General features: G+C 34.7%; 2 protein-coding genes and 1 long non-coding RNA gene across 7 annotated transcripts; 1 reads left to right on the top strand and 2 right to left on the bottom strand.

The window, feature by feature from the left end:
- Positions 1-294: 294 nt before the first annotated feature.
- On the bottom strand, positions 295-3,613 carry LOC104121308 (uncharacterized). 3 transcript variants are annotated; one of them, XR_691896.4, is made up of 3 exons: positions 2,746-3,613; positions 2,442-2,622; positions 295-578 (listed from the first exon to the last, which is right to left on the bottom strand). It is a non-coding gene; the product is annotated as an uncharacterized lncRNA (long non-coding RNA). The 3 variants fall into 3 exon arrangements; XR_691894.3 differs by having other exon boundaries at positions 3,300-3,604; XR_691895.4 differs by having other exon boundaries at positions 2,442-2,528; positions 3,300-3,594.
- Positions 3,614-10,107: 6,494 nt separating this feature from the next.
- LOC104121307 (uncharacterized) lies at positions 10,108-11,962 on the top strand. 2 transcript variants are annotated; one of them, XM_018766581.3, is made up of 4 exons: positions 10,108-10,385; positions 10,601-10,774; positions 10,970-11,158; positions 11,601-11,962. In XM_018766581.3, exons 1-4 carry the CDS (start codon positions 10,311-10,313, stop codon positions 11,721-11,723), a joined length of 561 nt encoding a protein of 186 aa, XP_018622097.1. In that variant the 5' UTR covers positions 10,108-10,310; the 3' UTR covers positions 11,724-11,962. The 2 variants fall into 2 exon arrangements, with proteins under 2 accessions (XP_018622097.1, XP_009631562.1); XM_009633267.4 differs by having other exon boundaries at positions 10,115-10,385; positions 10,595-10,774.
- A 2,927-nt stretch (positions 11,963-14,889) lies between these two features.
- LOC104121305 (protein FAR1-RELATED SEQUENCE 5-like) lies at positions 14,890-19,435 on the bottom strand. Of its 2 annotated transcripts, none has more exons than XM_009633265.4 (2): positions 16,802-19,435; positions 14,890-15,892 (listed from the first exon to the last, which is right to left on the bottom strand). In XM_009633265.4, the coding sequence occupies exons 1-2, from the start codon at positions 18,986-18,988 to the stop codon at positions 15,725-15,727; spliced, it is 2,355 nt and encodes a 784-aa protein (XP_009631560.1). In that variant the 5' UTR covers positions 18,989-19,435; the 3' UTR covers positions 14,890-15,724. The 2 variants fall into 2 exon arrangements, with proteins under 2 accessions (XP_009631560.1, XP_018622095.1); XM_018766579.3 differs by lacking the exon at positions 14,890-15,892 and adding an exon at positions 16,000-16,117.
- Between the last annotated feature and the right edge of the window lie 217 nt (positions 19,436-19,652).

Raw genomic sequence — 19,652 nt, 5'->3', positions numbered from 1 at the left:
ATTGTGGTGACTCTAATAGTACACAGTGTAGCAACTGAGGTCGCCTCAAAAACATGTTTCACAAAATTGAATTTAGGTGGGTCGTTACTAAATAATGACATATAGTGGAGACTGTAGTCGCTAGAAATGACATTCAGTGACGTTTTTCTTGTTGCCACGGTAAGATTTTCTTTTTGTGGCAGCTAGAGTCGCCACTAAAGCCTCTTTCTTTTTACAAAAATGATAATAATGCAATACCCAATAGTATTCCTGCTAATTTGCCGATAGCATTATCATTATAATGAACACCACAGATACTCTTAAATAAAATTGTATAGAAACTTTTCATTACCAAATAGTCTGCAACAAATTACATTACGCTCCATAAATACATTGTCATTGCATATACACATGGAAAAAGAACATCAAATGTGTTCGAACTCCTACTTATTAAATAACCTTATCCCTTCTCTATTTTAAGAAAAAAAAACCAAAGGAATACGTCTTCAAACTATTCCAATATGTTCAAGTTACTCTAATGTCTTCAGGCCACTCCTTGAGCAACTTCATTTCCCCATTGTTGAAGTACTATCTCCTTTCTATTAAAAAAACAAAGAATAACAGTAATATATGCATGCATACAAAAAAGAGTTGATCCTAAGCCAAGTACTAAATGAAAGCATATAAAAAGGAAATGTCTACTACAACCACAGAGAACTATGGCAAGTGAATATCTTTCAAAAAATTTATGCTCATCCAAACTGGGATTTTAAGCGAAAGTTGGGTCTTCCGATACGCTTTCTCGAAGGTGTAAAAGACTTTTTCAAGTTTGACTGAATTTCCACTGTAAGCCTAGTGGAATAAGTAATATTAAGTTTTGAACATAAAATTGTCTGTGCATCCAAAAGATCCAGAAACCTATTCAGTTATATCTAGTAGAAGGAACATTGATTGCATTTCCCTTCTAGTTCTTATCTCAAGCTATAAACTCACACTATGCTATCTTGTCAGCAATGGAACCTTTATATGGTGATCAACAACAGAGTAAGCAAGAAATTTAAGCTAAATTTTACCGTGTATTATGAAACTTACTGAAACATATCTGGTGTTCAGTGAACAAAAATAATTTTATTAACAGATTTTGATACTAAAGAAAAAAATAGCATATACCAGTAACTTCCCAAGATCCTTTCCTATGAATCTGGTTTGTTAAGTACTTCTCTGTAATAAGGATTTTGCATAAAAAAGTGAAATCTACTGGAGTAGTATTTTCTCTTTGGTTTAAGACCAGAAATCATGCCAAATAGCATTAGTTGTGATATAATATGTACTTCTATTTAAATATGTAAGGAAAAAAAGGTCATAGAAAAACATGAGCTCAGAGTAGATAATAAAGCATATGCAACTCATATTGCATTGATATAGTCAGTTCATTAGAAGACATTTTATGAAATTCAACCATTTCAAAGCTTAGAAGTTAGTTCTAGAATAGGCACTCCTCCTGGCCTAACAACTTTTCTATAACTGACTTCAAGATACAAGAAGGAAATGGTTGAATTTCCTTTATCACATGTCATAAGGAAATGGTAATTAATAAAAACCAGAAGGAAAGGAAGAAATCACATGTCAACCTATCTCAAAACTCATCTAAGTCATTAAAAACATGAAAAGTCTTAACTATGTCGTAAGGAAAGAAAAATTTCAATTTCTATTTAATGAAAGACTTAATACACTTAGGGCAGAGAGAAAAAATATATTTTGGTATGTTACCAACAAAATGTCATCTTTTACTTGAGACAAAGTCAAAAATCATAATTTTGATAATGACCTAGAACTGTTATCACCTGGCATCTGCCCCTCCATTTCTTAACTGTGCAAAATAAATTCACAGTTGTACATTTTTAAAATAGCTTTAATTGCATATCACTCTCTCTCAAATCATAAACTTATGCCAAAATATTCAAATCAATGAGTAACTTTATGTTAAAAATTTGTACTATGCCAAGCATATGAAAAGGAAAACACTCATGGAAGAGGCAAGAAAAATTAAAGTGCATCTCCACCCAAATACAATAGAGTAAGAGCTAACACAAAACTTAATAAAGCCACCAACTAGAAGAACAAAAGCAAGGTTGAACATACGATTTTCCAGACAAGGTTTCGAATTTTGTAGACTATTAAAAAGAATAAAACAAAAATAAAGAAATTATCTTATCTTTAGTTGATACTACATATTGACTATTGTTTCATGGAATGTAGATACAAGATCTTAATATTTGGCAAATAATTTCTTTCGTATATGAAACGATAATTAAATATTGCTCGATTTACCAGATTTCAAGTTCAAATTTTAATAAAAGTGAACAGAAATCAACACCAATTGTAATAAAGGGAGCCTCAAACAAACCAAGGCATTTTCTAATTTATTCTATAATATAATTTAATGGTGGAAGATTGCTTACAGTAAACGATGATGATATCAGCATCTGCTTCTTAAAATCAGGTACTATGTGCTCAAACTCGACAATCATCACCGATGGTCCGTATAACTGAGCATTAGGAAAATATTTTCATGCGTGTAGAATTTTTAATATTTTACGACATGAGTAATTGGAAACACCATATGCACATCCAAATGAGGATCTGTTATAGGGCACAATGAACCAAAAACAATTTCAATTAAGCATCATCCTTCTCTAGTAAGTTATTTCAATTTAAGTAGAAACCAATTTATGTTCCAATACAAAATATCGTAATTTACTTTACCAATCAAAATAGAGATCTCCAGTTTATTAACAGATAGTGAGCTCTAATACCACCAACATACTCCCAAAAATTAAGAGGCAAAATCATCAGCTATGAGCAACAAATTGAGAGGAACTCCATTCCTTCGGAAAGTATCATAGAAAGGCCACTTGTCCACATGCTTTGTCAAGAAAATATTGATAAAATCTTCTCATGCTTTGTCAAGAAAATATTGATAAAATCTTCTCATGCTTTGCCAAAAAAATATTGTCTCATACCCAGCATGAAAAATCTCAAATGTACTCCATAATTGTCAATTACTCCTTCCAATTTTCATCTAGTCCCGCTCTCGCCATTTTTATTTAGGTTAAGAAAATAGCAAAAACTTTTAGAAAGGGGCTTTTTTCACTATAGAGTTAAAAGACTTCAAGATACAAGAAGGCAAAGAAGAAATAGAATAGAAGAACTTATTTATATTTGCACGAGCTAAGATTCACAGTTAAAACAGAGCTAAAGGTAAGAACTCTAAAAGGGAAGAGAGAGATAGAGAGAGAGGAACCGACGAAAATATTTACCGATAAAGGAATTGTCGATGAGTTCGCCGGGTAACAGCAAAGGGATAGAGGATCCAAAAGTTCCCAGCCGAGGGAACGTTGTTGAGAAGTGTATTGTAGAAAATGATTTTGGCGGTGTTTTTTCTCGTTTGTCTAGGGTTTGTTTTTGTAACCTTTCATTTTAAAACCAAAAGCATTAGTGACAAATTCGCTGTACAATAGATTGGTATATCTAGGGGCGGCTTCCAAGTCGCTACAACAACCTCATATTAGTGGCGACAATTCATCAGTCGCCACAAACGAATCTTTTAGCCAAAATTTATTTTTCAAGTGAGGAAAAAATTTGATTTTAGTTGCACCTATTTGTGGCTCTTTTTTTATCGCCACTAATATGTTACTTAATGTGGCAACTATCCAGGTCACCACTAAAACCCTTAGTATTGTAACAACTCTTTTCGTCGCCAGAAAAGGTTTCCACTGAAAACTATATTTCTTGTAGTGTATATATATAATTGAAAGACAGTAAAAGAAATGAAATAATCTTGTGAAAATTTTCTACGTATTCATTTTGTACATAGACAATGTATATATAGAACTATTCTATGAAAAATAAAAGAATAAAAGTAACCATTTATATAGGTGTCTAAATCCTATTTGCTAGCTAATAAAAAAATTAACTAAAGAATTCTCTCTGCTATGTACACGTTCCATGTGATAGATTTTTAAGATTGGGTTCCAATATTGTGCAGTTGTGAAATAAGTTGTGGTGCTGCTCATCTGAATGGACATTATTTAATCCATCATATTTTTGCATAACCGTTGAGATGAGACCACGTGGAGAGACCAAATAAGAGGAGTCCAAATATGTCTTTGACTTAGAAGTATCCGAAATAGTTTCATTTGTCTGAAAACCTAGAAGTTTCCTTCCCTCTTCTTCTTCATGAGAGAGACCAACCGCCATTAATGATTTCTTCTCAACATCCCCCCTTAAGGTAGAGAGTAAATAAATTACCCCCAGCTTGCCAATGGCGGATCTCTGTGAAGGACCTGAGAGAGATTTGGTGAATAGATCGGCGAGTTGAGACGAGGATGGAACATAAGAAAGGGAAATTAGTCCGAAAAGAAACTGTTGCCGAATGAAGTGGCAATCGAGTTCCACATGCTTCATTCTTTTGTAGAAGACGGGGTTTCGAGCAATGTTGATGGATGCTTTACTATTAGAGAAGACCGGCACCGGCAAAGACAATGATACAGAGATATCGGAGAGAAGACGCATGAGCCAAGTGAGCTCAGCAACAACTCTACGCATTGAGTGATACTCTGCTTCAGTTGATGATAAGAAACAGAGGCTTGTTTCTTTGATTTCCAAGAAATTGGAGATCCCCCAAGAGTGATGTAGAAGCCTCTTACAGATCTTTAATTGTTTGGACAAGAAGCCCAGTCGGCATCACAAAATGCTAACAAGGAAAGTGAGGGATCTGAGTTTAGAAGAATCCCTAATCCTGGGTCTGATCTCAAGTATCGTAATACTCGAAATGTAGCTGTGAAGTGAGAAGAGCGGGGCTGCTGCATATACTGACTCAATTTCAACATTGCAAAGGATAAATCGGGCCTTGTATGGGTTAAGTAGTTCAACTTCCCCACAAGGTGTCGATAAATGGTGGGATCACTGAGAAAAGGCCCTTCTTCAGCATGCAACTTGGCAGAAGGCTCTAGAGGCGAAGAAACACATGAGAGATCAGAGACACCAAATTCCTTCAATAAATTCATGGTGTATTTCCTTTGACACATAATAATGCCCTGTTTTTCTCTAAGTATTTCCATGCCTATAAAGTAATGTAAGTTTCCCAAGTCCTTGACTTTGAATTCAGTGTTGAGAAAAGATTTAAGGTCAGTAATTTCTTCTGTGTCATCTCCACTAATGATTATGTCGTCTACATAAACTGATACAACTGAGATTAGGTTATTCCTCCTTTTAAAGAATAAATAATAATCATTTAGAGATGATGAGTAGCCTTTATAACTTAAAGCACCGGCAAAACAGGCATACCATTGTCGTGACACCTGTTTTAACCATATAGTAACTTCTTCAGTAAACAGACATGGTTGTCAGTAGGTGGAGATAGACCTACTGAAAATTTCATAAAGACCTGTTCTTGCAAAGTATCATGTAGAAATGCATTATTGACGTCCATTTGATGAATAGACCAATTTTTCTTGACTGCAATGGCTAATAAGCATTGTATAGTGGTCATCTTTACTACAGGGAAAAATGTTTCGGTGTAGTCTATGCCTTCTCGCTGAATATCTCCCCGACCACTAGTCGTGCTTTAAGCCCTTCAACTGACCCATCTAAATTATGATTTACCTTGTGACTCACTTACAAGGTAAAGCTTTCTTTTCCTTTGGTAAGATAACCACATCCCAAGTGTGATTAACTTCCAAAGCATCAATCTCTGATTGCATTGCTTGCTGCCAGCCTTGATGCTTAGAGGCTTCAGAGAAGCTACTAGGCTCTGAGATTGCTAATATAGACTGCATTACCTGCTGATTATGACTAGAAAAGGCTCCAAAAGAAAAAATATTAGGTTGGGAAGGATGAACAAAATATGAGGTAGTCAAGGTTGTTAGGTATATGTTGTTACAAATGAAATCCTTTAGATGACTAGGCCATTTAGTGACTCTGGTGGATTTTCTCACTGCTGGTGTAGGTGTGTGATGCTCCCCATAGCTAGGAGAACCAGAGGAATGAGGGGATTGAAGAGTAGTGATAGATGGTGAGTGAGTTATAGAAGGACTGGGTGTTTGAGGAATGCTAGGTTCAGGTAAAGGAAAGGTTGGTCAGGAAAGCTTGTTTCTACTAGTGTAGAAGTAGGGAAGATAAGATCTGTAGATGAGGTGTTGGAGGCAAAAGGAAGTTTGGTTTCATGAAAGTGAACATCCCTGGATACAACAACTCTCTTTGTATCCAATTCTAGCACTTTATAACCCTTTTGACCCATGGGATATCCTAAGAAAACACAAGTCTTAACCATTGGCTCAAATTTGTTTATCCCACCAGACAGGGTAGATGCAAAATAAAGACATCTAAAACTCTTAAGTATTTCATAAGAAGGTGATTGGTTAAACCAGATAGAAAAAGGTGTCTTGCCATGAAGTACCTTAGAGGGAAGCCTGTTGATCAAATAAGTGGCAATCAATAAACATTCTCCCCAATATAGAATAGGTACCTTTGATTGAAACAGTAAAGCCCTTGCCATTTCTAGAAAATGCATGTGCTTCCTTCAACAATCTGATTCTGTTGAGGTGTGGCTACACAAGATGTTTGATACAAAATCCCTTGGGAACTAAGAAAAGCAGCCTGTTGAGAGCATTTTCCTAGTTCAAATGAATTATCTGTCCTTAGTTTCTGGACCTTCACCCCAAATTTCCTTTCAACCATAGTGAGAAAGTCCTTCAAAACTGAAAAGGCATTAGATTTTGTGCTTAACAGGAAAGTCCAAGTGTCTCTGCTAAAATCATCCACAATAGTCAAGAAGTACTTAAATCCATTATAAGTAGGTTCCTTATAGGGTCCCCATGTATCAACATGAATTAATTCAAATGCTCTTTTGGAAGTAATTTGACTCAAAGCAAAAGGAATCCTAGTTTGCCTAGCTTTAGGACAAATATCACATAAACATTCAGAACTAGAAGGGAGTAAAATAAAACTGAGATGCTTCATTGATAAAAAAGGCAAATGTCCCAATCTAATATGCCAAAGGTTTACATCAGAAGCTGCATTTGCAGAAAAAGGAAAAACAACTGAAACTTGACTAAAAACACTTTGATTTGAAGATAAAAAGCTTTTCTCCTTTGAGTTAATCGTATCAACATTAGGCTGCAACATATATAATCCTTCTCTTTCTTCACCAAAAACTTGAGCCATCTTCATTAAAGGGGCCTGCAAGCGACATAGATTATCAGTGAATAAGATTATGTAGTGAAACTGAACACAAAACCTATTGACTGATAATAGGTTATATTTGAAACTGGGAACATGAAGAACTTTTTCTAAAATGAAATCAACAGAAATAGGAATTCTCCCAGTATGTGTGACTGTCACCTTAAAAGAGTTAGGCAGATTTATATATGAGGGAAATGGAAGGGGTTTTAAAGAAATAAAAGCATTTGAATCAAAACACATATGCTCTGAATCTCCTGAATCAATTATCCAGGTATTAGTGTTAAAAATTAAAAAACACTTCCAGTGTATTTCATAATAGTACCAGCTACTGCATTTGTATTTATTTCTGAATTAAAACTCTATGTATCTAGAACCTTCACTTGCTTTATCATCTGGACCAACTGTGAAAATTGATCCTTGGAAAGGTGCTGATTTAGAACTTCAGTGTAGTTGTTTGCATCCTCTCCCTGTTCCCCTGTGATAACTCCATTGCTTCTGAATTGAACTTGAGAACCTCTAGGATTAGTGAATTCAAAATCTTCAGGAAAACCAATGATTCTATAGCAATCTCCCACTGAATGTCCAATTTTCTTACAATGGGTGCAAGATGGATTAGGATTGAACTTGTGCTTCTTTCCTTTTGAAACAAAATTTCTTTGTGGTGTGCTTCCAGTTTTCTGCATATTGTTTCCTGATCTTTGGAATTGCATGTTGTTCCCTGATTTCTGGGATTGCTGAAATTGTCCAGTGTTTCTTTGGCTCTGTTTGTTGTTCCTTTGCACAAAATTCCCTTGTGCTGCAAGGTTAGCTTGAGTGCCTACCATGAAAGATGAAAAATCAGCAGAGAGAAGAGGATTCATATAGATCTTTCTCTGACTTTCATCTTGTTAACAAGAGAATAGGCATGGTCTATGCTAGGTAAAGGGTTTATCATCAAAATATTTCCCCTTGCCTATCCATAAACACCATTCAAACCCATGAGAAATTGTATAAGCCGTTTATCTTCTAGGGATTTTTCCAGTTTTTGTTTTCCAGAACACACACAAACACAAACACACTTAACATCACAAATTAAAGAGTCTAATTTATCCCATAGACGTTTGAGTTTTGTAAAGTACCCTACTATGCCACTGGTTCTCTGTACTAAACTGGATAGTTCTTTGCGCAGGTGGTACAACTTAGCTCTATTTGACCTTCCAAACCTGTGCTCAAGACTGGTTCAGAGGTCTTTGGCAGATTTGAAATATATGACACTATCCCCAATGTCTTTGGACAATGAATTTAGCAACCAGGGGGTCACCATATCATTACATCTTGTCCATGGATGATACTCATTGGAAGTGATAGCAGGAGCATGGCATTTTCCATCAATGAAGACTAACTTGTTCTTTGCTGAGAGAGCAATCAAAACTGATCTCCTCCAGCCTTGAAAACCTCTTCCATCAAACACTGCATTCATAAGACTCATTCCTAGTGCATCTGATAAATGGAGAAAGTATGGGTGATTTACATCGAAATTGACTGCATTAGCAGATGAAAACTGAGCAACAATGGTGTCTGTTGTTCCAGTCATGATGAGGTGTTATGACACAAAAGGAGGAAGAAGAAGCTGATTTTCACAGAAACGAGCTACTGCTCTGATACCACGAAAGACTGAAAAAGAAATGAAACAATCTTGTAGAAATTTTCTGTGTATTCATTTTGTACAGAGACAATGTATATATAGAACTATTCTATGAAAAATAAAAGAATCAAAGTAACCATCTATACAGGTGTCTAAATCCTATTTGCAAGCTAATAACAAAATTAACTGAAAAATATTCTCTCTGCTATGTACACGTTTCATGTGATAAATTTTTAAGATTGGGATCCAATGTTGTGCAATTGTGAAATAAGTTGTGGTGCTGCTCATCTGAATGGCCATTATTTAATCCATCATATCTTTGCACAACCGTTGAGATGAGGCCACGTGGAGAAACCAAATGAGAGGAGTCCAAATATGTCTTTGACTTAGAAGTATCTGAAACGGTTTCATTTGTCTGAAAACCTAGAAGTTTCCTTCCCTCTTCTTCTTCATGAGAGAGACCACCTGCCATTAATGATTTCTTCTCAACATTGATCGAGTCTACTTGATAAAGTCGTTGTATATATATATATATATATATATATATATATATATATATATATATATATATGTGTGTGTGTGTGTGTGTGTATTATATGTACAATTTATATTGTTAAATATATATATATTGAAAATAACAATAATTTATAATTGGTTGACCATTTTTGACCACTAATACCGACCGAAATCGATCAGTATATTTATAATAATTTTAAAAAATTATTTTTGTTATGGGAAAAAAATAATTGAGCCTGGGCGGAAAAAAATTATTACTAATAGCTCATGTTATTATTATTGTAAGATGCAACCGTACTTATGTGTCATTATTTGTCACGTAGTACTTACTCTTACCTAAATTATTGATTTTTAACAAGGTTACCCCAAGCTAGCTAACCACTTGCCGGCGAAGGAGAAATGCGGGCAATTTTTCACAGCGTGACTATACTTACACAATGCGACAAACTTTGACTTGTCAAGATATAATTGTTCACGCAGAAAGGGCAGGAAGCAAGCGAAAAGGAAAAGAAAACAGGCAAGTCGTTGAGATAGAATGATAGATATGAGATATAGCTCATGATAAGATGAGAATTAAAAATTAAAAAATCTGCAAGTTGAAGAGCAATGAATCAGGAAGATGACAAAAGGGTATGGCTTGTTGGTTGTCATTTAATACCCCCACGTCCCCATTGTTAATTGGCTTCTACCACTATAAAGTATCACCAACTGCTTTTTCAACTTCATTGAAAGCTAGCTTAGCTATCACTGTTCAGATTCCAGAAGCTGTGTGTCCATTTCTGCATTCTCTCTCTTCTTTTATACGCAAGAAAGGGTGACTTGATAAATACTCAATAATATTGGCATATAGAAACACCATATATTCATAAAATTTGTACTACTATTCATATATAGCATACATTATAGCAGTAGAGAAAAATAAGGCCCTTGTTTGTTACGACGCATCATGATCCAGCAAGAAAATCAATACTTGGCTTCTTCCTTGCCTACTCTTCCACGGTTAGATCGACTTGATCGTCTCGTGAGTCTTTCCCCCTCCTCCTCCTCCACTAGATAGCAAATTAACATAGTTTTTAGCTAAGTACGGAGTTAAAGAAAGAAACAATTAATCTTCTTAAAAAAAACTTGTGTAATGTCATTACATTTGTTTTGCTATAAAAAGGGTAAATTAAATTTTGATAACTAACTGCGAAACCGTGGATAGCTAACTGTAAAATCGTGGAGATGCAGCTGCAGCTTCTGGAAGAGAAACATGGCATTTCAGGAAGAAGACATTCTCCCAATAAGAAAGCGGAAGTACAATTAGAGGATCAGTGCAAGACTCTGACTCTGTCCTCTGCTCTGGAACAAGTTCATCACAAAGGCACACTCATGGAGCGACTTTCCGTCCTTGAGACTCGAGTTTTGCAGGTTTAATAAAAATTTAGTAACATTTACCGGCAGTAAATTGATTTTTTACACACTCAATTAATTTAATCCATTTGTTTTTTTTGGGCCCTGTAGTTATCTTTTATATAACGATAATGTCAAAAGTATTTTTGCACAAGTTTTTAAAAAAGTAGTTTTAAGTTGTATGCACAAAAAATATTTGCTTTTCTATTGCAGTTAAGCCAGATAAGCCAAGATATGGATGAAGGGAACTTGTCAAGGTCGAGCTCATCAACAGGTCCACTTTCTTTCTCTGATAAGTCAGGGCATACTTCAGTTACGTCTACAGTACTTACAGGTCAGGACGAGGACGAAAAAGCAAATCTCCATGAGAAGATCAAAGACCCTCTTGCAGTTGCAGTTGAGGTAAAAAAAAAATTGATATACTACAACTAGCTAGTTATCGCACGTTTCATGAAATTTAATAATATAAGCTTGTTATGCATGTGTCAATTAACGATTTTGCAGTCCATCACTTCTTAATGATTATTTAGTAATTAGTGAGTTGCACAATTGAAAAACTTATCATGTTAATAATATGTATATTGATCATTTGTGTCTTATAGAATATACATACTACTGGTAGCATTTATCCTGTTTAATTAATAGGACTTCCACGAGATAAACATAGAAGGGTTGTGTATAACAAGTTAATCTTCTAAGCTATCATATGAAGATTAATTTGTTGTTGTAGGTCAATTTACACATGGTGTTTATAACTTAATTATTCACCGCCAATACTTAGAACTTAAAACTCTTAATTGAAACATGCATAACTATAACTGCGTACCAAATTGTTGCTCTGCAGGAAAAAGACTTGTCAATTGAAGGATCTTTGACAAAAAAGAAAGAACAAAGTACTAACATGAGTAGGATTAAGAGAAGGAAATCCCACAGAAAATGGCCTGGCTGGCTCCGGCTACGATGCTGAACTGCGATATGTGAAATGTTTAGAACCTTTGTTTATCGTAACCTTACGCATGTTGGTTTCCAGGATCACTCTTTTTCGTTTGTATCTTTTTTAAAGTACTTTGAAAAAGTACAAGAATGGATTTGTTCACTCGCAAAGTTTAAGTGTGTAACTGTAAATTCGGTGTAAGTTTAGGGTGAATTATGTATCAACCCAACACGTTTAAGATGTCTTAGCTCCATTGCAAGATACGTTTGGCACGTGGGATGGTACTTTTATCTAGTCCGATGAAATGTCTCCAAAATAGCTTCATGCTTTCAATAAATTCAAAGATTACATTCAGTCACGACGAATTTAGAATTTAAAATAAAACAACCGGCATACAAACTCAATAAATCAAACTCAACATTAAGTGTACATAGTAATTAATCCGCCTCTAATTATACAAGGTATGCACATGCAAAACTAATATGTATATGGTAAATCTGCCTCTGTCTATACATCATATATATCCAAGTCTGGAATATTATCCCAAAAACTGATAAACATATCTTCATCCCACATCAATGCATCAAGATCAGGAATAGGTCCTGGAATCACGTATTCTGAAATTGGTTTACAGTAATAAATGTTTGGCTTTTGCACACCATTCGATTTATTCTCTTTTCTCTTTGTAGTAGTATCCTTCTTGTAGCAAATCCGAGTAGTTGATGGATTAAACTTTTGATCCTTCTTCACAATGTTTTTTACGGTTGTTTTTGTCCTAGATTTCCTAGGAATATATTTAGGACAAAACCCTAGATGTCCAGTAATAGTTCCATCTTTATTTTTCAGCCCCTTACAAGGTTTTCCACGAGGTTTTTGACACTTCATCATGAATATTAACTAAGCAGAGTATTAGAACTTCTCTCTTGGTCAAATAACAAATTGTCAAGGATGATTATTTGAGCAAGTGGCGTTGGAACTCTTTTTATACACATACTAATCCTAATATTATATGGAAAATGGTTTAACATTTCATTAGTTTAGAAACCAAAATCGTTTTGACTTAGGAAAAGAAAAGGCGCGACGTAGTTTAACTTATAGTAACATGAGTTGGGTCTTTTTTTAAATATGGTAATTATCCTTATAACATTAGGAAAGAGAATATCACTAATTAATCACTACAATATAGCCGGTTCGGCCAAGTTTATAGGAAGTCAAAAGCACTTTTTTTTTCTTCTTCAGATAAACAGTTCTGGGTATTTGAGGTTTTTGGCCCGAAAAAAAAATTTGACCAGTAGCAGAAGTAGTTTTTTACTATTGGGAAAAAGATACAAATTTCAACTTCTTCCAATAAGCCAAAAGAGAAAATTAATTCTTTCAAGATAAAAATAACCTTATAAGAACTTTATATTTACCAAACTCTCTCATTTAACCCATATATTTTCAAAGAGTGAAAATCATTTACACCCTCGAACTTTGCTTTAAAAAATCAAACTCCCCTTCTATTTTGAACAATTATCATTCTTTCACTGGTTTCTTGATTGAATTTTAAAATGCCTATTTTAACCTCTATATTATCAATATTTATCTCTTTCTATTTATTTTTTTATAGTATCATGATATTTTTCATCTCTAATATCTATACTATGAACTTACCTATATATAACTAAATTTTATTTTTAAAATAAAAAATAATAATCAAACATATAATCAATGACATTGAATAATAAAAAGGATGAGTAGAATAAAATTTAATATAAGATAATTTGCTCTTATCAACAGTTTTATTAATAGAAATTTTAAAAATCTATTTACACAATCGAAAATAAAAAATAATGAGAATCTTATAAGTATATACTCAATGCAGTTACATGAAATTTAATAATTATTAAAAGTAAACGCAGATTTTATAACAAACTCCTAAAAGATTATCTATTTATTACTGAAAAATATAAATAAATATATACATAATGCGCGTTATATTAAAATAAAAATCATAAAATATGTAGATTTAATTTTATCACAAACTTATAAAATCACTATTCTATTTATAATTTTAATAAATATATATTACCATTTTGTAATAAAAGTATAACATAATTTAATTATAGGTAAAATCATAAAATAGCATATAAAACAAAAAAAAAGTGTTTTCCACCTACGTGAGAATTGAAAATGACAAGGGCAAAATAGATATTGTGTAGGATAAAGGGGGAAGAATGATAATTATTCAAAGTAGAGGGGGGAGTTTGATTTTTAAAGCAAAGTTGGGGGGTGTAATGGTTTTCACCTATTTTTCAAATATAAATAAACCCTTTTCTCCTTTAACTTTTTTTTTTGGGCTTTATACTGCATTTAAATTGATTAAAAGTCTTGATGTAGTATTTTTTTTTACGTTTTACATTTTAACTAAATAAAGATAAAGTTTTAATTTAAGTCTTTCAAAACAATATTTAAAATTACTTCTTTATTTAAATAGTGGAATTTCAAAATGTATCTTAATACTGTTTTTTTCGTAATTTGACACTCAAAATCACTTTTTGGAAAGAGTGGCCAAGTTGTTAATAATAAGTAGGTTTTTCAATAATTAAAATTAAATATACACTATACTAATGTATAAAAATTATAATTCAACACCTCTTTTTCCTCGTTTAATTTTCTAATCTTCATAGCTTCATTTGCGACATGGATTATTTTCGTCCATTTTTTAAATATAATTTGATCCATTTTGGTTGCCTGTATTAATGCTACTATAGAAGAAAATTTAACTGTCAATGTAATGTAAAAACTTTGAAAAATAATTCAGGCCATTCTTATGTAAATCTTAGTCTGGATACTCAAAAATATCAAATGCTAGTATAGCTCATCAGTGCTATGAACATAAATCTAAACATTTTAAAATCAACAGAAAATGTTAACTCAAAGGGATTTTCTGTTTCATGCAAAGGATGAACAGAGTATTGTTTCGTTACCTTCAAAGATTATGGATGAAATTTTACTCATTTTAACACAATATAACTGATTTTTCCCCTCATTTTGTAAACTTTTTTATTATAATCCATAGTTGGAAGGACATTTTTTACCTTTTGAATACCAGGGATGACTGGCTCATGTTGTGCGTCGATTTAAGATCAAGGAAGTTTTCTGTCTCAAGTGAAAGGTGACGGGAGTATTGCTTCTTAAAGTAAGGAGGATAAATGGAATTTACTCAACATATAAAGTTAATTAGTCATGGATATTCAATTAAATATGAAAAAAATAGAACACATGTCCAACAAAGTAGCAAATAATGAATACTAACAATATGTGCATAACTAGTTTTGTAAATTCATCTCGACGATCAAAATACAGATCCTACTGTATTTGTTGGTGTTGGTTATCTCGGATGCCTAATTCCCTAACTCAAACCTGAGCGACACTTCTAAGCTCCTGCAACCTCTATCGCATTACAATGCTGAACTGCTCACGATCATCAATAATACTATGAACTGAAAAAATCAAAATGTATTTACTATATTGTACGTAATTAGTAAACAACAGAACCTTGCAATGGAACAGGACGGCGCCTTCTTGCTGGATTTTGATTGAACAATTGGGGAAGTTATCCGAGTTTGGATCAGATTGCAACTTTTCCACTAAAGATTCAGGCTGCAATGAGTTAGAAAAAGATCCAGTGCCCAAGTTATCAAAATAGTTGGCTGCTCCAATGGAACGAATCACTGCTAACAAGTTGACAAGATTTTGTCTAGTTAATCTGTAGTGTAGTTAACTGCTCATACTATCTAGAAATTGATGCAAGGCAGTTAAAACCAAGGTTTGGAAAGTGGGGGATAACTGTTACCTCTTTTGACCCAGGACTTCAAAGGGTTTTCTCACATACAATAGTACTCTTCCCCCTCCCCTGTTGTTCCTTGAACTTGCCCTCTAGAGTCTAGACCATATCTCGATAATAACCAGAAACTAAAACTATATCTCACACTGATGTGAGACATACGTCGTGGATTGCAGATTCATTCAAATGCACGACACAGACAATCTTAATTTTTCATGCCTAACTTAATACTCTGAACTTTAACTGTTAACTGAAGCTTCAGTTGCTCAATATCTTTCAAGACTGTCAATAAGTTAGTCCGATATAATTCACATTTTTGTCTTGCACGTTCCAGCTTCCGTGTAAGTTTCTGTATTTTCTTGTCCTGCTCATCCTACAAGGAAATCAATAGATGAGTCAAGAATCCTCGAGCAGTTTCACATAGTCGATATAAAGAGAATGAATTACACAATTGGATTATATAGGGACCCAATTTTCCCACGTTCTTTGGTAAAGAAAGAACGGGTATTTAGAGTTGGGTGAACATCTTATCCAATTCATAATGAGTGCAGACAACATTGTTCAAGTAGAAGAACCCAGAGAGAAAAGAAAGAGCAATCTGCAGACTGAAAATAAATTTATAAAAAACATCAAATTTGAAGTCAACAATACCACAAATGATCCAACAGATACTCCCTCAAGGCTAGAATGTTTCAACTTAGAGTAACGAGTCAAGATAACTAATAGTTACAGGTGCAGATTACTTACAATAAAATGATAATAATAACATGCAGAAAAATTTGTGAAGTTCCAAAAAACAGAGGAGTATGTTAAGCCAACGCAGAGAAAGATATCCAAAGGCACAAAATAAGCTAAAAATGTAAGCACTGGTCAAATTCAAACTACAAATCTTATGACAGGATCAGCAATTATAGTTGAAAACACATTTATTTAAACTTTTAATTGCAATTGACAAATCAGAGAAGGTATCTAAAAAGTGAGTCCACTGTTTACTTCAATCAGATAGAAAGAAGTTATTCTGGGTACGGGAACAGGACCTAATAATAAGTTCCTTTATTTCCCTTTTGTCGGAGATCAAGTTGTTCTCTTCCCAGAATTCATCTAAGCAGATGTATAATTTTATTTGACTTGAGAACTGATCTGAGCAATCATTGTAAGACGGAAGGCAACCGACAAAAATGAATCCACTCAATCTTAAAAAACAAGAACTACAGAATATCAGCAAACAAACAAATGTTGGTGAAGAAAATCTGAAATAAAAGATAGATCAAAGACAACTTACCACGGGTGTTGAAGGACACCCACCCAATTGACGAGCCTCGAAGGGATTATTTACATGGCTCTCCTGAGTGGCAGACTCTCCTTTGCAAGTTCCACTAGAATTAGAAACTCCCCCATCAGTTTTCTTAGCAATAGCAACTTTATGTGCAGCTTCTCGCAAGGCATCCATAGCCACCTGGTAACATTCCTCATCTTTCACACCTTCATCTACATATTTGAGGGCTTCTAGCTGAAGATTTTTATATCGGACATTAAAAGATTCCTGACAATTATTTAACAAATTACACGTCTGTTCTTCCAACATGAGACCACTTTTAGCATTCCTAGTCCAACGCTTTAAAACATAACATGGAGGAAGCGTGAGAACATTGGTGACTCTGAAGACTGTTAGTATATGCCGGCAAAGGAGACCGGAGAATTCAAACATCTGACAGCTACACGATGCTTTAATTTCCCTGACATTGTAGTGAACTAAGTAAGACTTATGACTCTCCCCAAATTTAGCCACCTGAAATACAGTTGTTGCTTCGTTATCATCAACTTTAGTTGCCAAGAATGTGAGTGTTTCAACGAGCTCCTCTTGAAACTTTATGAACAGTTTCCTAGTATAAATCTCAGCAGCTTGCTTCTCCATGGGTGACGGGGTCTTCAGAGCGGGGCCAATATGCATTGTGTCGTAATCTGCTTTAACTTCCTTCTCGTAGCGACTCTCTACAGCCTTTTCATACAGCTTAATGAATTGTTGAAGAGTAGTTGATGCATTCACATACCCATCAAAATATGAATTCATACTGTCACTACGCTGCATTACAGATATTTCGGCAAAAAATGTATCCCTCAAATAGACCGGAACCCATTGCTTGCGATCAACGTAAATGGCTTGAAGCCACTCATTTTCCCCAAGATCATACTTATCAATCAGGGTAAACCAACAAGCTTCAAACTCTTCAATGGACTCCGTAAAGCTAACACATTTATGAAACTCTGCTTCAAAATTAATATGCTCGGAGAGCAAGTGGGACAACTTCTCTTGGCATTCTTTGAAAATATGCCATTTGCAGAACCTGTGACGTGCTTCGGGGAAAACCTGTCTAACAGCCAAACGAATCACTCGATCATGGTCAGTTGTGATTGAGAGTGGCGGCTTCCCACACATTGCCATCAGCCAAGTTCTAAACAACCAACTAAAAGATGCCTCAGATTCATTTAATAAGAGAGCACAACCAAATAGCACTGGTTGTCCATGATGATTCACCCCTGTGAATGGAGCAAATGGTAACCTATACCTGTTTGACCTGTAAGTGGTGTCAAAAGTAACAGTATCACCGAAATAAATAAAATTACTCCGAGCCTCAGGGTCAGCCCAAAAGATATTACTCATACAATGATCCTCATCTCCTTGCACAGCATAGAAAAACGATGGATTTTCCAAATGCTTTTGTTTCAAATAATCAAGGAGAGTCTGGGGATCACCCCCAAGAGTTCTCTGTTTACTACTTCTCATGTAATTTCTACAATCACGTTCCGTAAATCCAACACTACTAATCCCACCATACTCCTTGATCAAGGCAGACATTATCCCACTCGGACCAATTCCAGCTCCCTGTAATGTATCAATCAGCAACTTAGCTGGTCCCGACACATGTCGGTGTGAACGCAGGCAATGCACCTTATCAGGTGGAACAAGCTCATGGTTATGTTCTTTTACGAATCCCGACACAACCCATCTCCCCGAATTCTGAATCTTAACAACTAACATCGCCTTACACCCGACCCTAGTCTCAGCTCGGGGTCTCTTAATCCTAGCACCACCGCCATCATGCCCAGGCTTCTCCTTCTCAACACGAAACCCCTCTCTTGCACAAACGAACGACCTCTGAATAATAGCCCCGTCACGCCTAGACCTCCTAGACATGCTAATGCGCGTACTAAACCCTACCCTACGTGCATACAAATTATAGAAGGCTTTCGCAGCCTCTTCCGACTCAAACTCCATTCCTTCATAAGATTCAAGATTCATATCCCCAGAAATTCTACCACTAACAATACCATCAAAAGGGTCCATTAATTGATTATTTTCCCCTTCTTCAATAGGGTGTTCAATGTCAATGGTTTCGTCTCCTACTCCTAAGCCAAACATATCAAATTCTATCACATCATTCCTGATTCCCAACGGTTCAAACTCCATTTTCCACAACTAAATATATACTATGCTAAAAAACCACATTCAAATACAAATGGGTATCCGAGAAATTTGATAGTAAACTGCATAGAGTAAAGCAATAGTAGCTTCGACTGACCATTATCAGGCTACATTTTCATGCAGGTAATTTGTACTATATATTCAAGTTGTTACCTTTAGCCGTCAAAATAAAGGGAAGCACAGGATTGAGGTTCTGAGAAATGTTGAAATTGGGCACGGGTCTGAGAAAATCTGGGTTAGGGTTAGCAGTTGCATTGAGAACTGAGCTGAATTGCGATAATTCTTACAGCAATTGGACAGGAGAGAGTGGCTCGAAATTTACGAACAAGGATGCTGGTTTAAACTTTGTACCCTCATTTTGATACACGTTTACAAATTCGCCCATATATTTTCGTTGCTTAGTTGTCTTTCTGTTTTTTAAGTCCCCGGGTAGCTCTGAGGGAAGCAAGACGTTATATATCAAAACTTTTCTATTTTCAGATGCCATGCCAAATACATAGGAAACCACTTTAACTTGTCACAATTTTCTCTTTACACACCAAAACTAGAGTTGTTAAACAATATTGTGTTTATTATTTTAAAATAAAAGTAATTTAGTAAAACATGAATAAGAAATGTTGTTATGAAATAAAAGCAATTTAGTAAAACA

The sequence above is a fragment of the Nicotiana tomentosiformis genome, chromosome 2 (assembly GCF_000390325.3).
Source record: "Nicotiana tomentosiformis chromosome 2, ASM39032v3, whole genome shotgun sequence".
Taxonomy (NCBI): Eukaryota; Viridiplantae; Streptophyta; class Magnoliopsida; order Solanales; family Solanaceae; genus Nicotiana; species Nicotiana tomentosiformis.
This window is presented reverse-complemented; position numbering and strand designations above follow the sequence as displayed.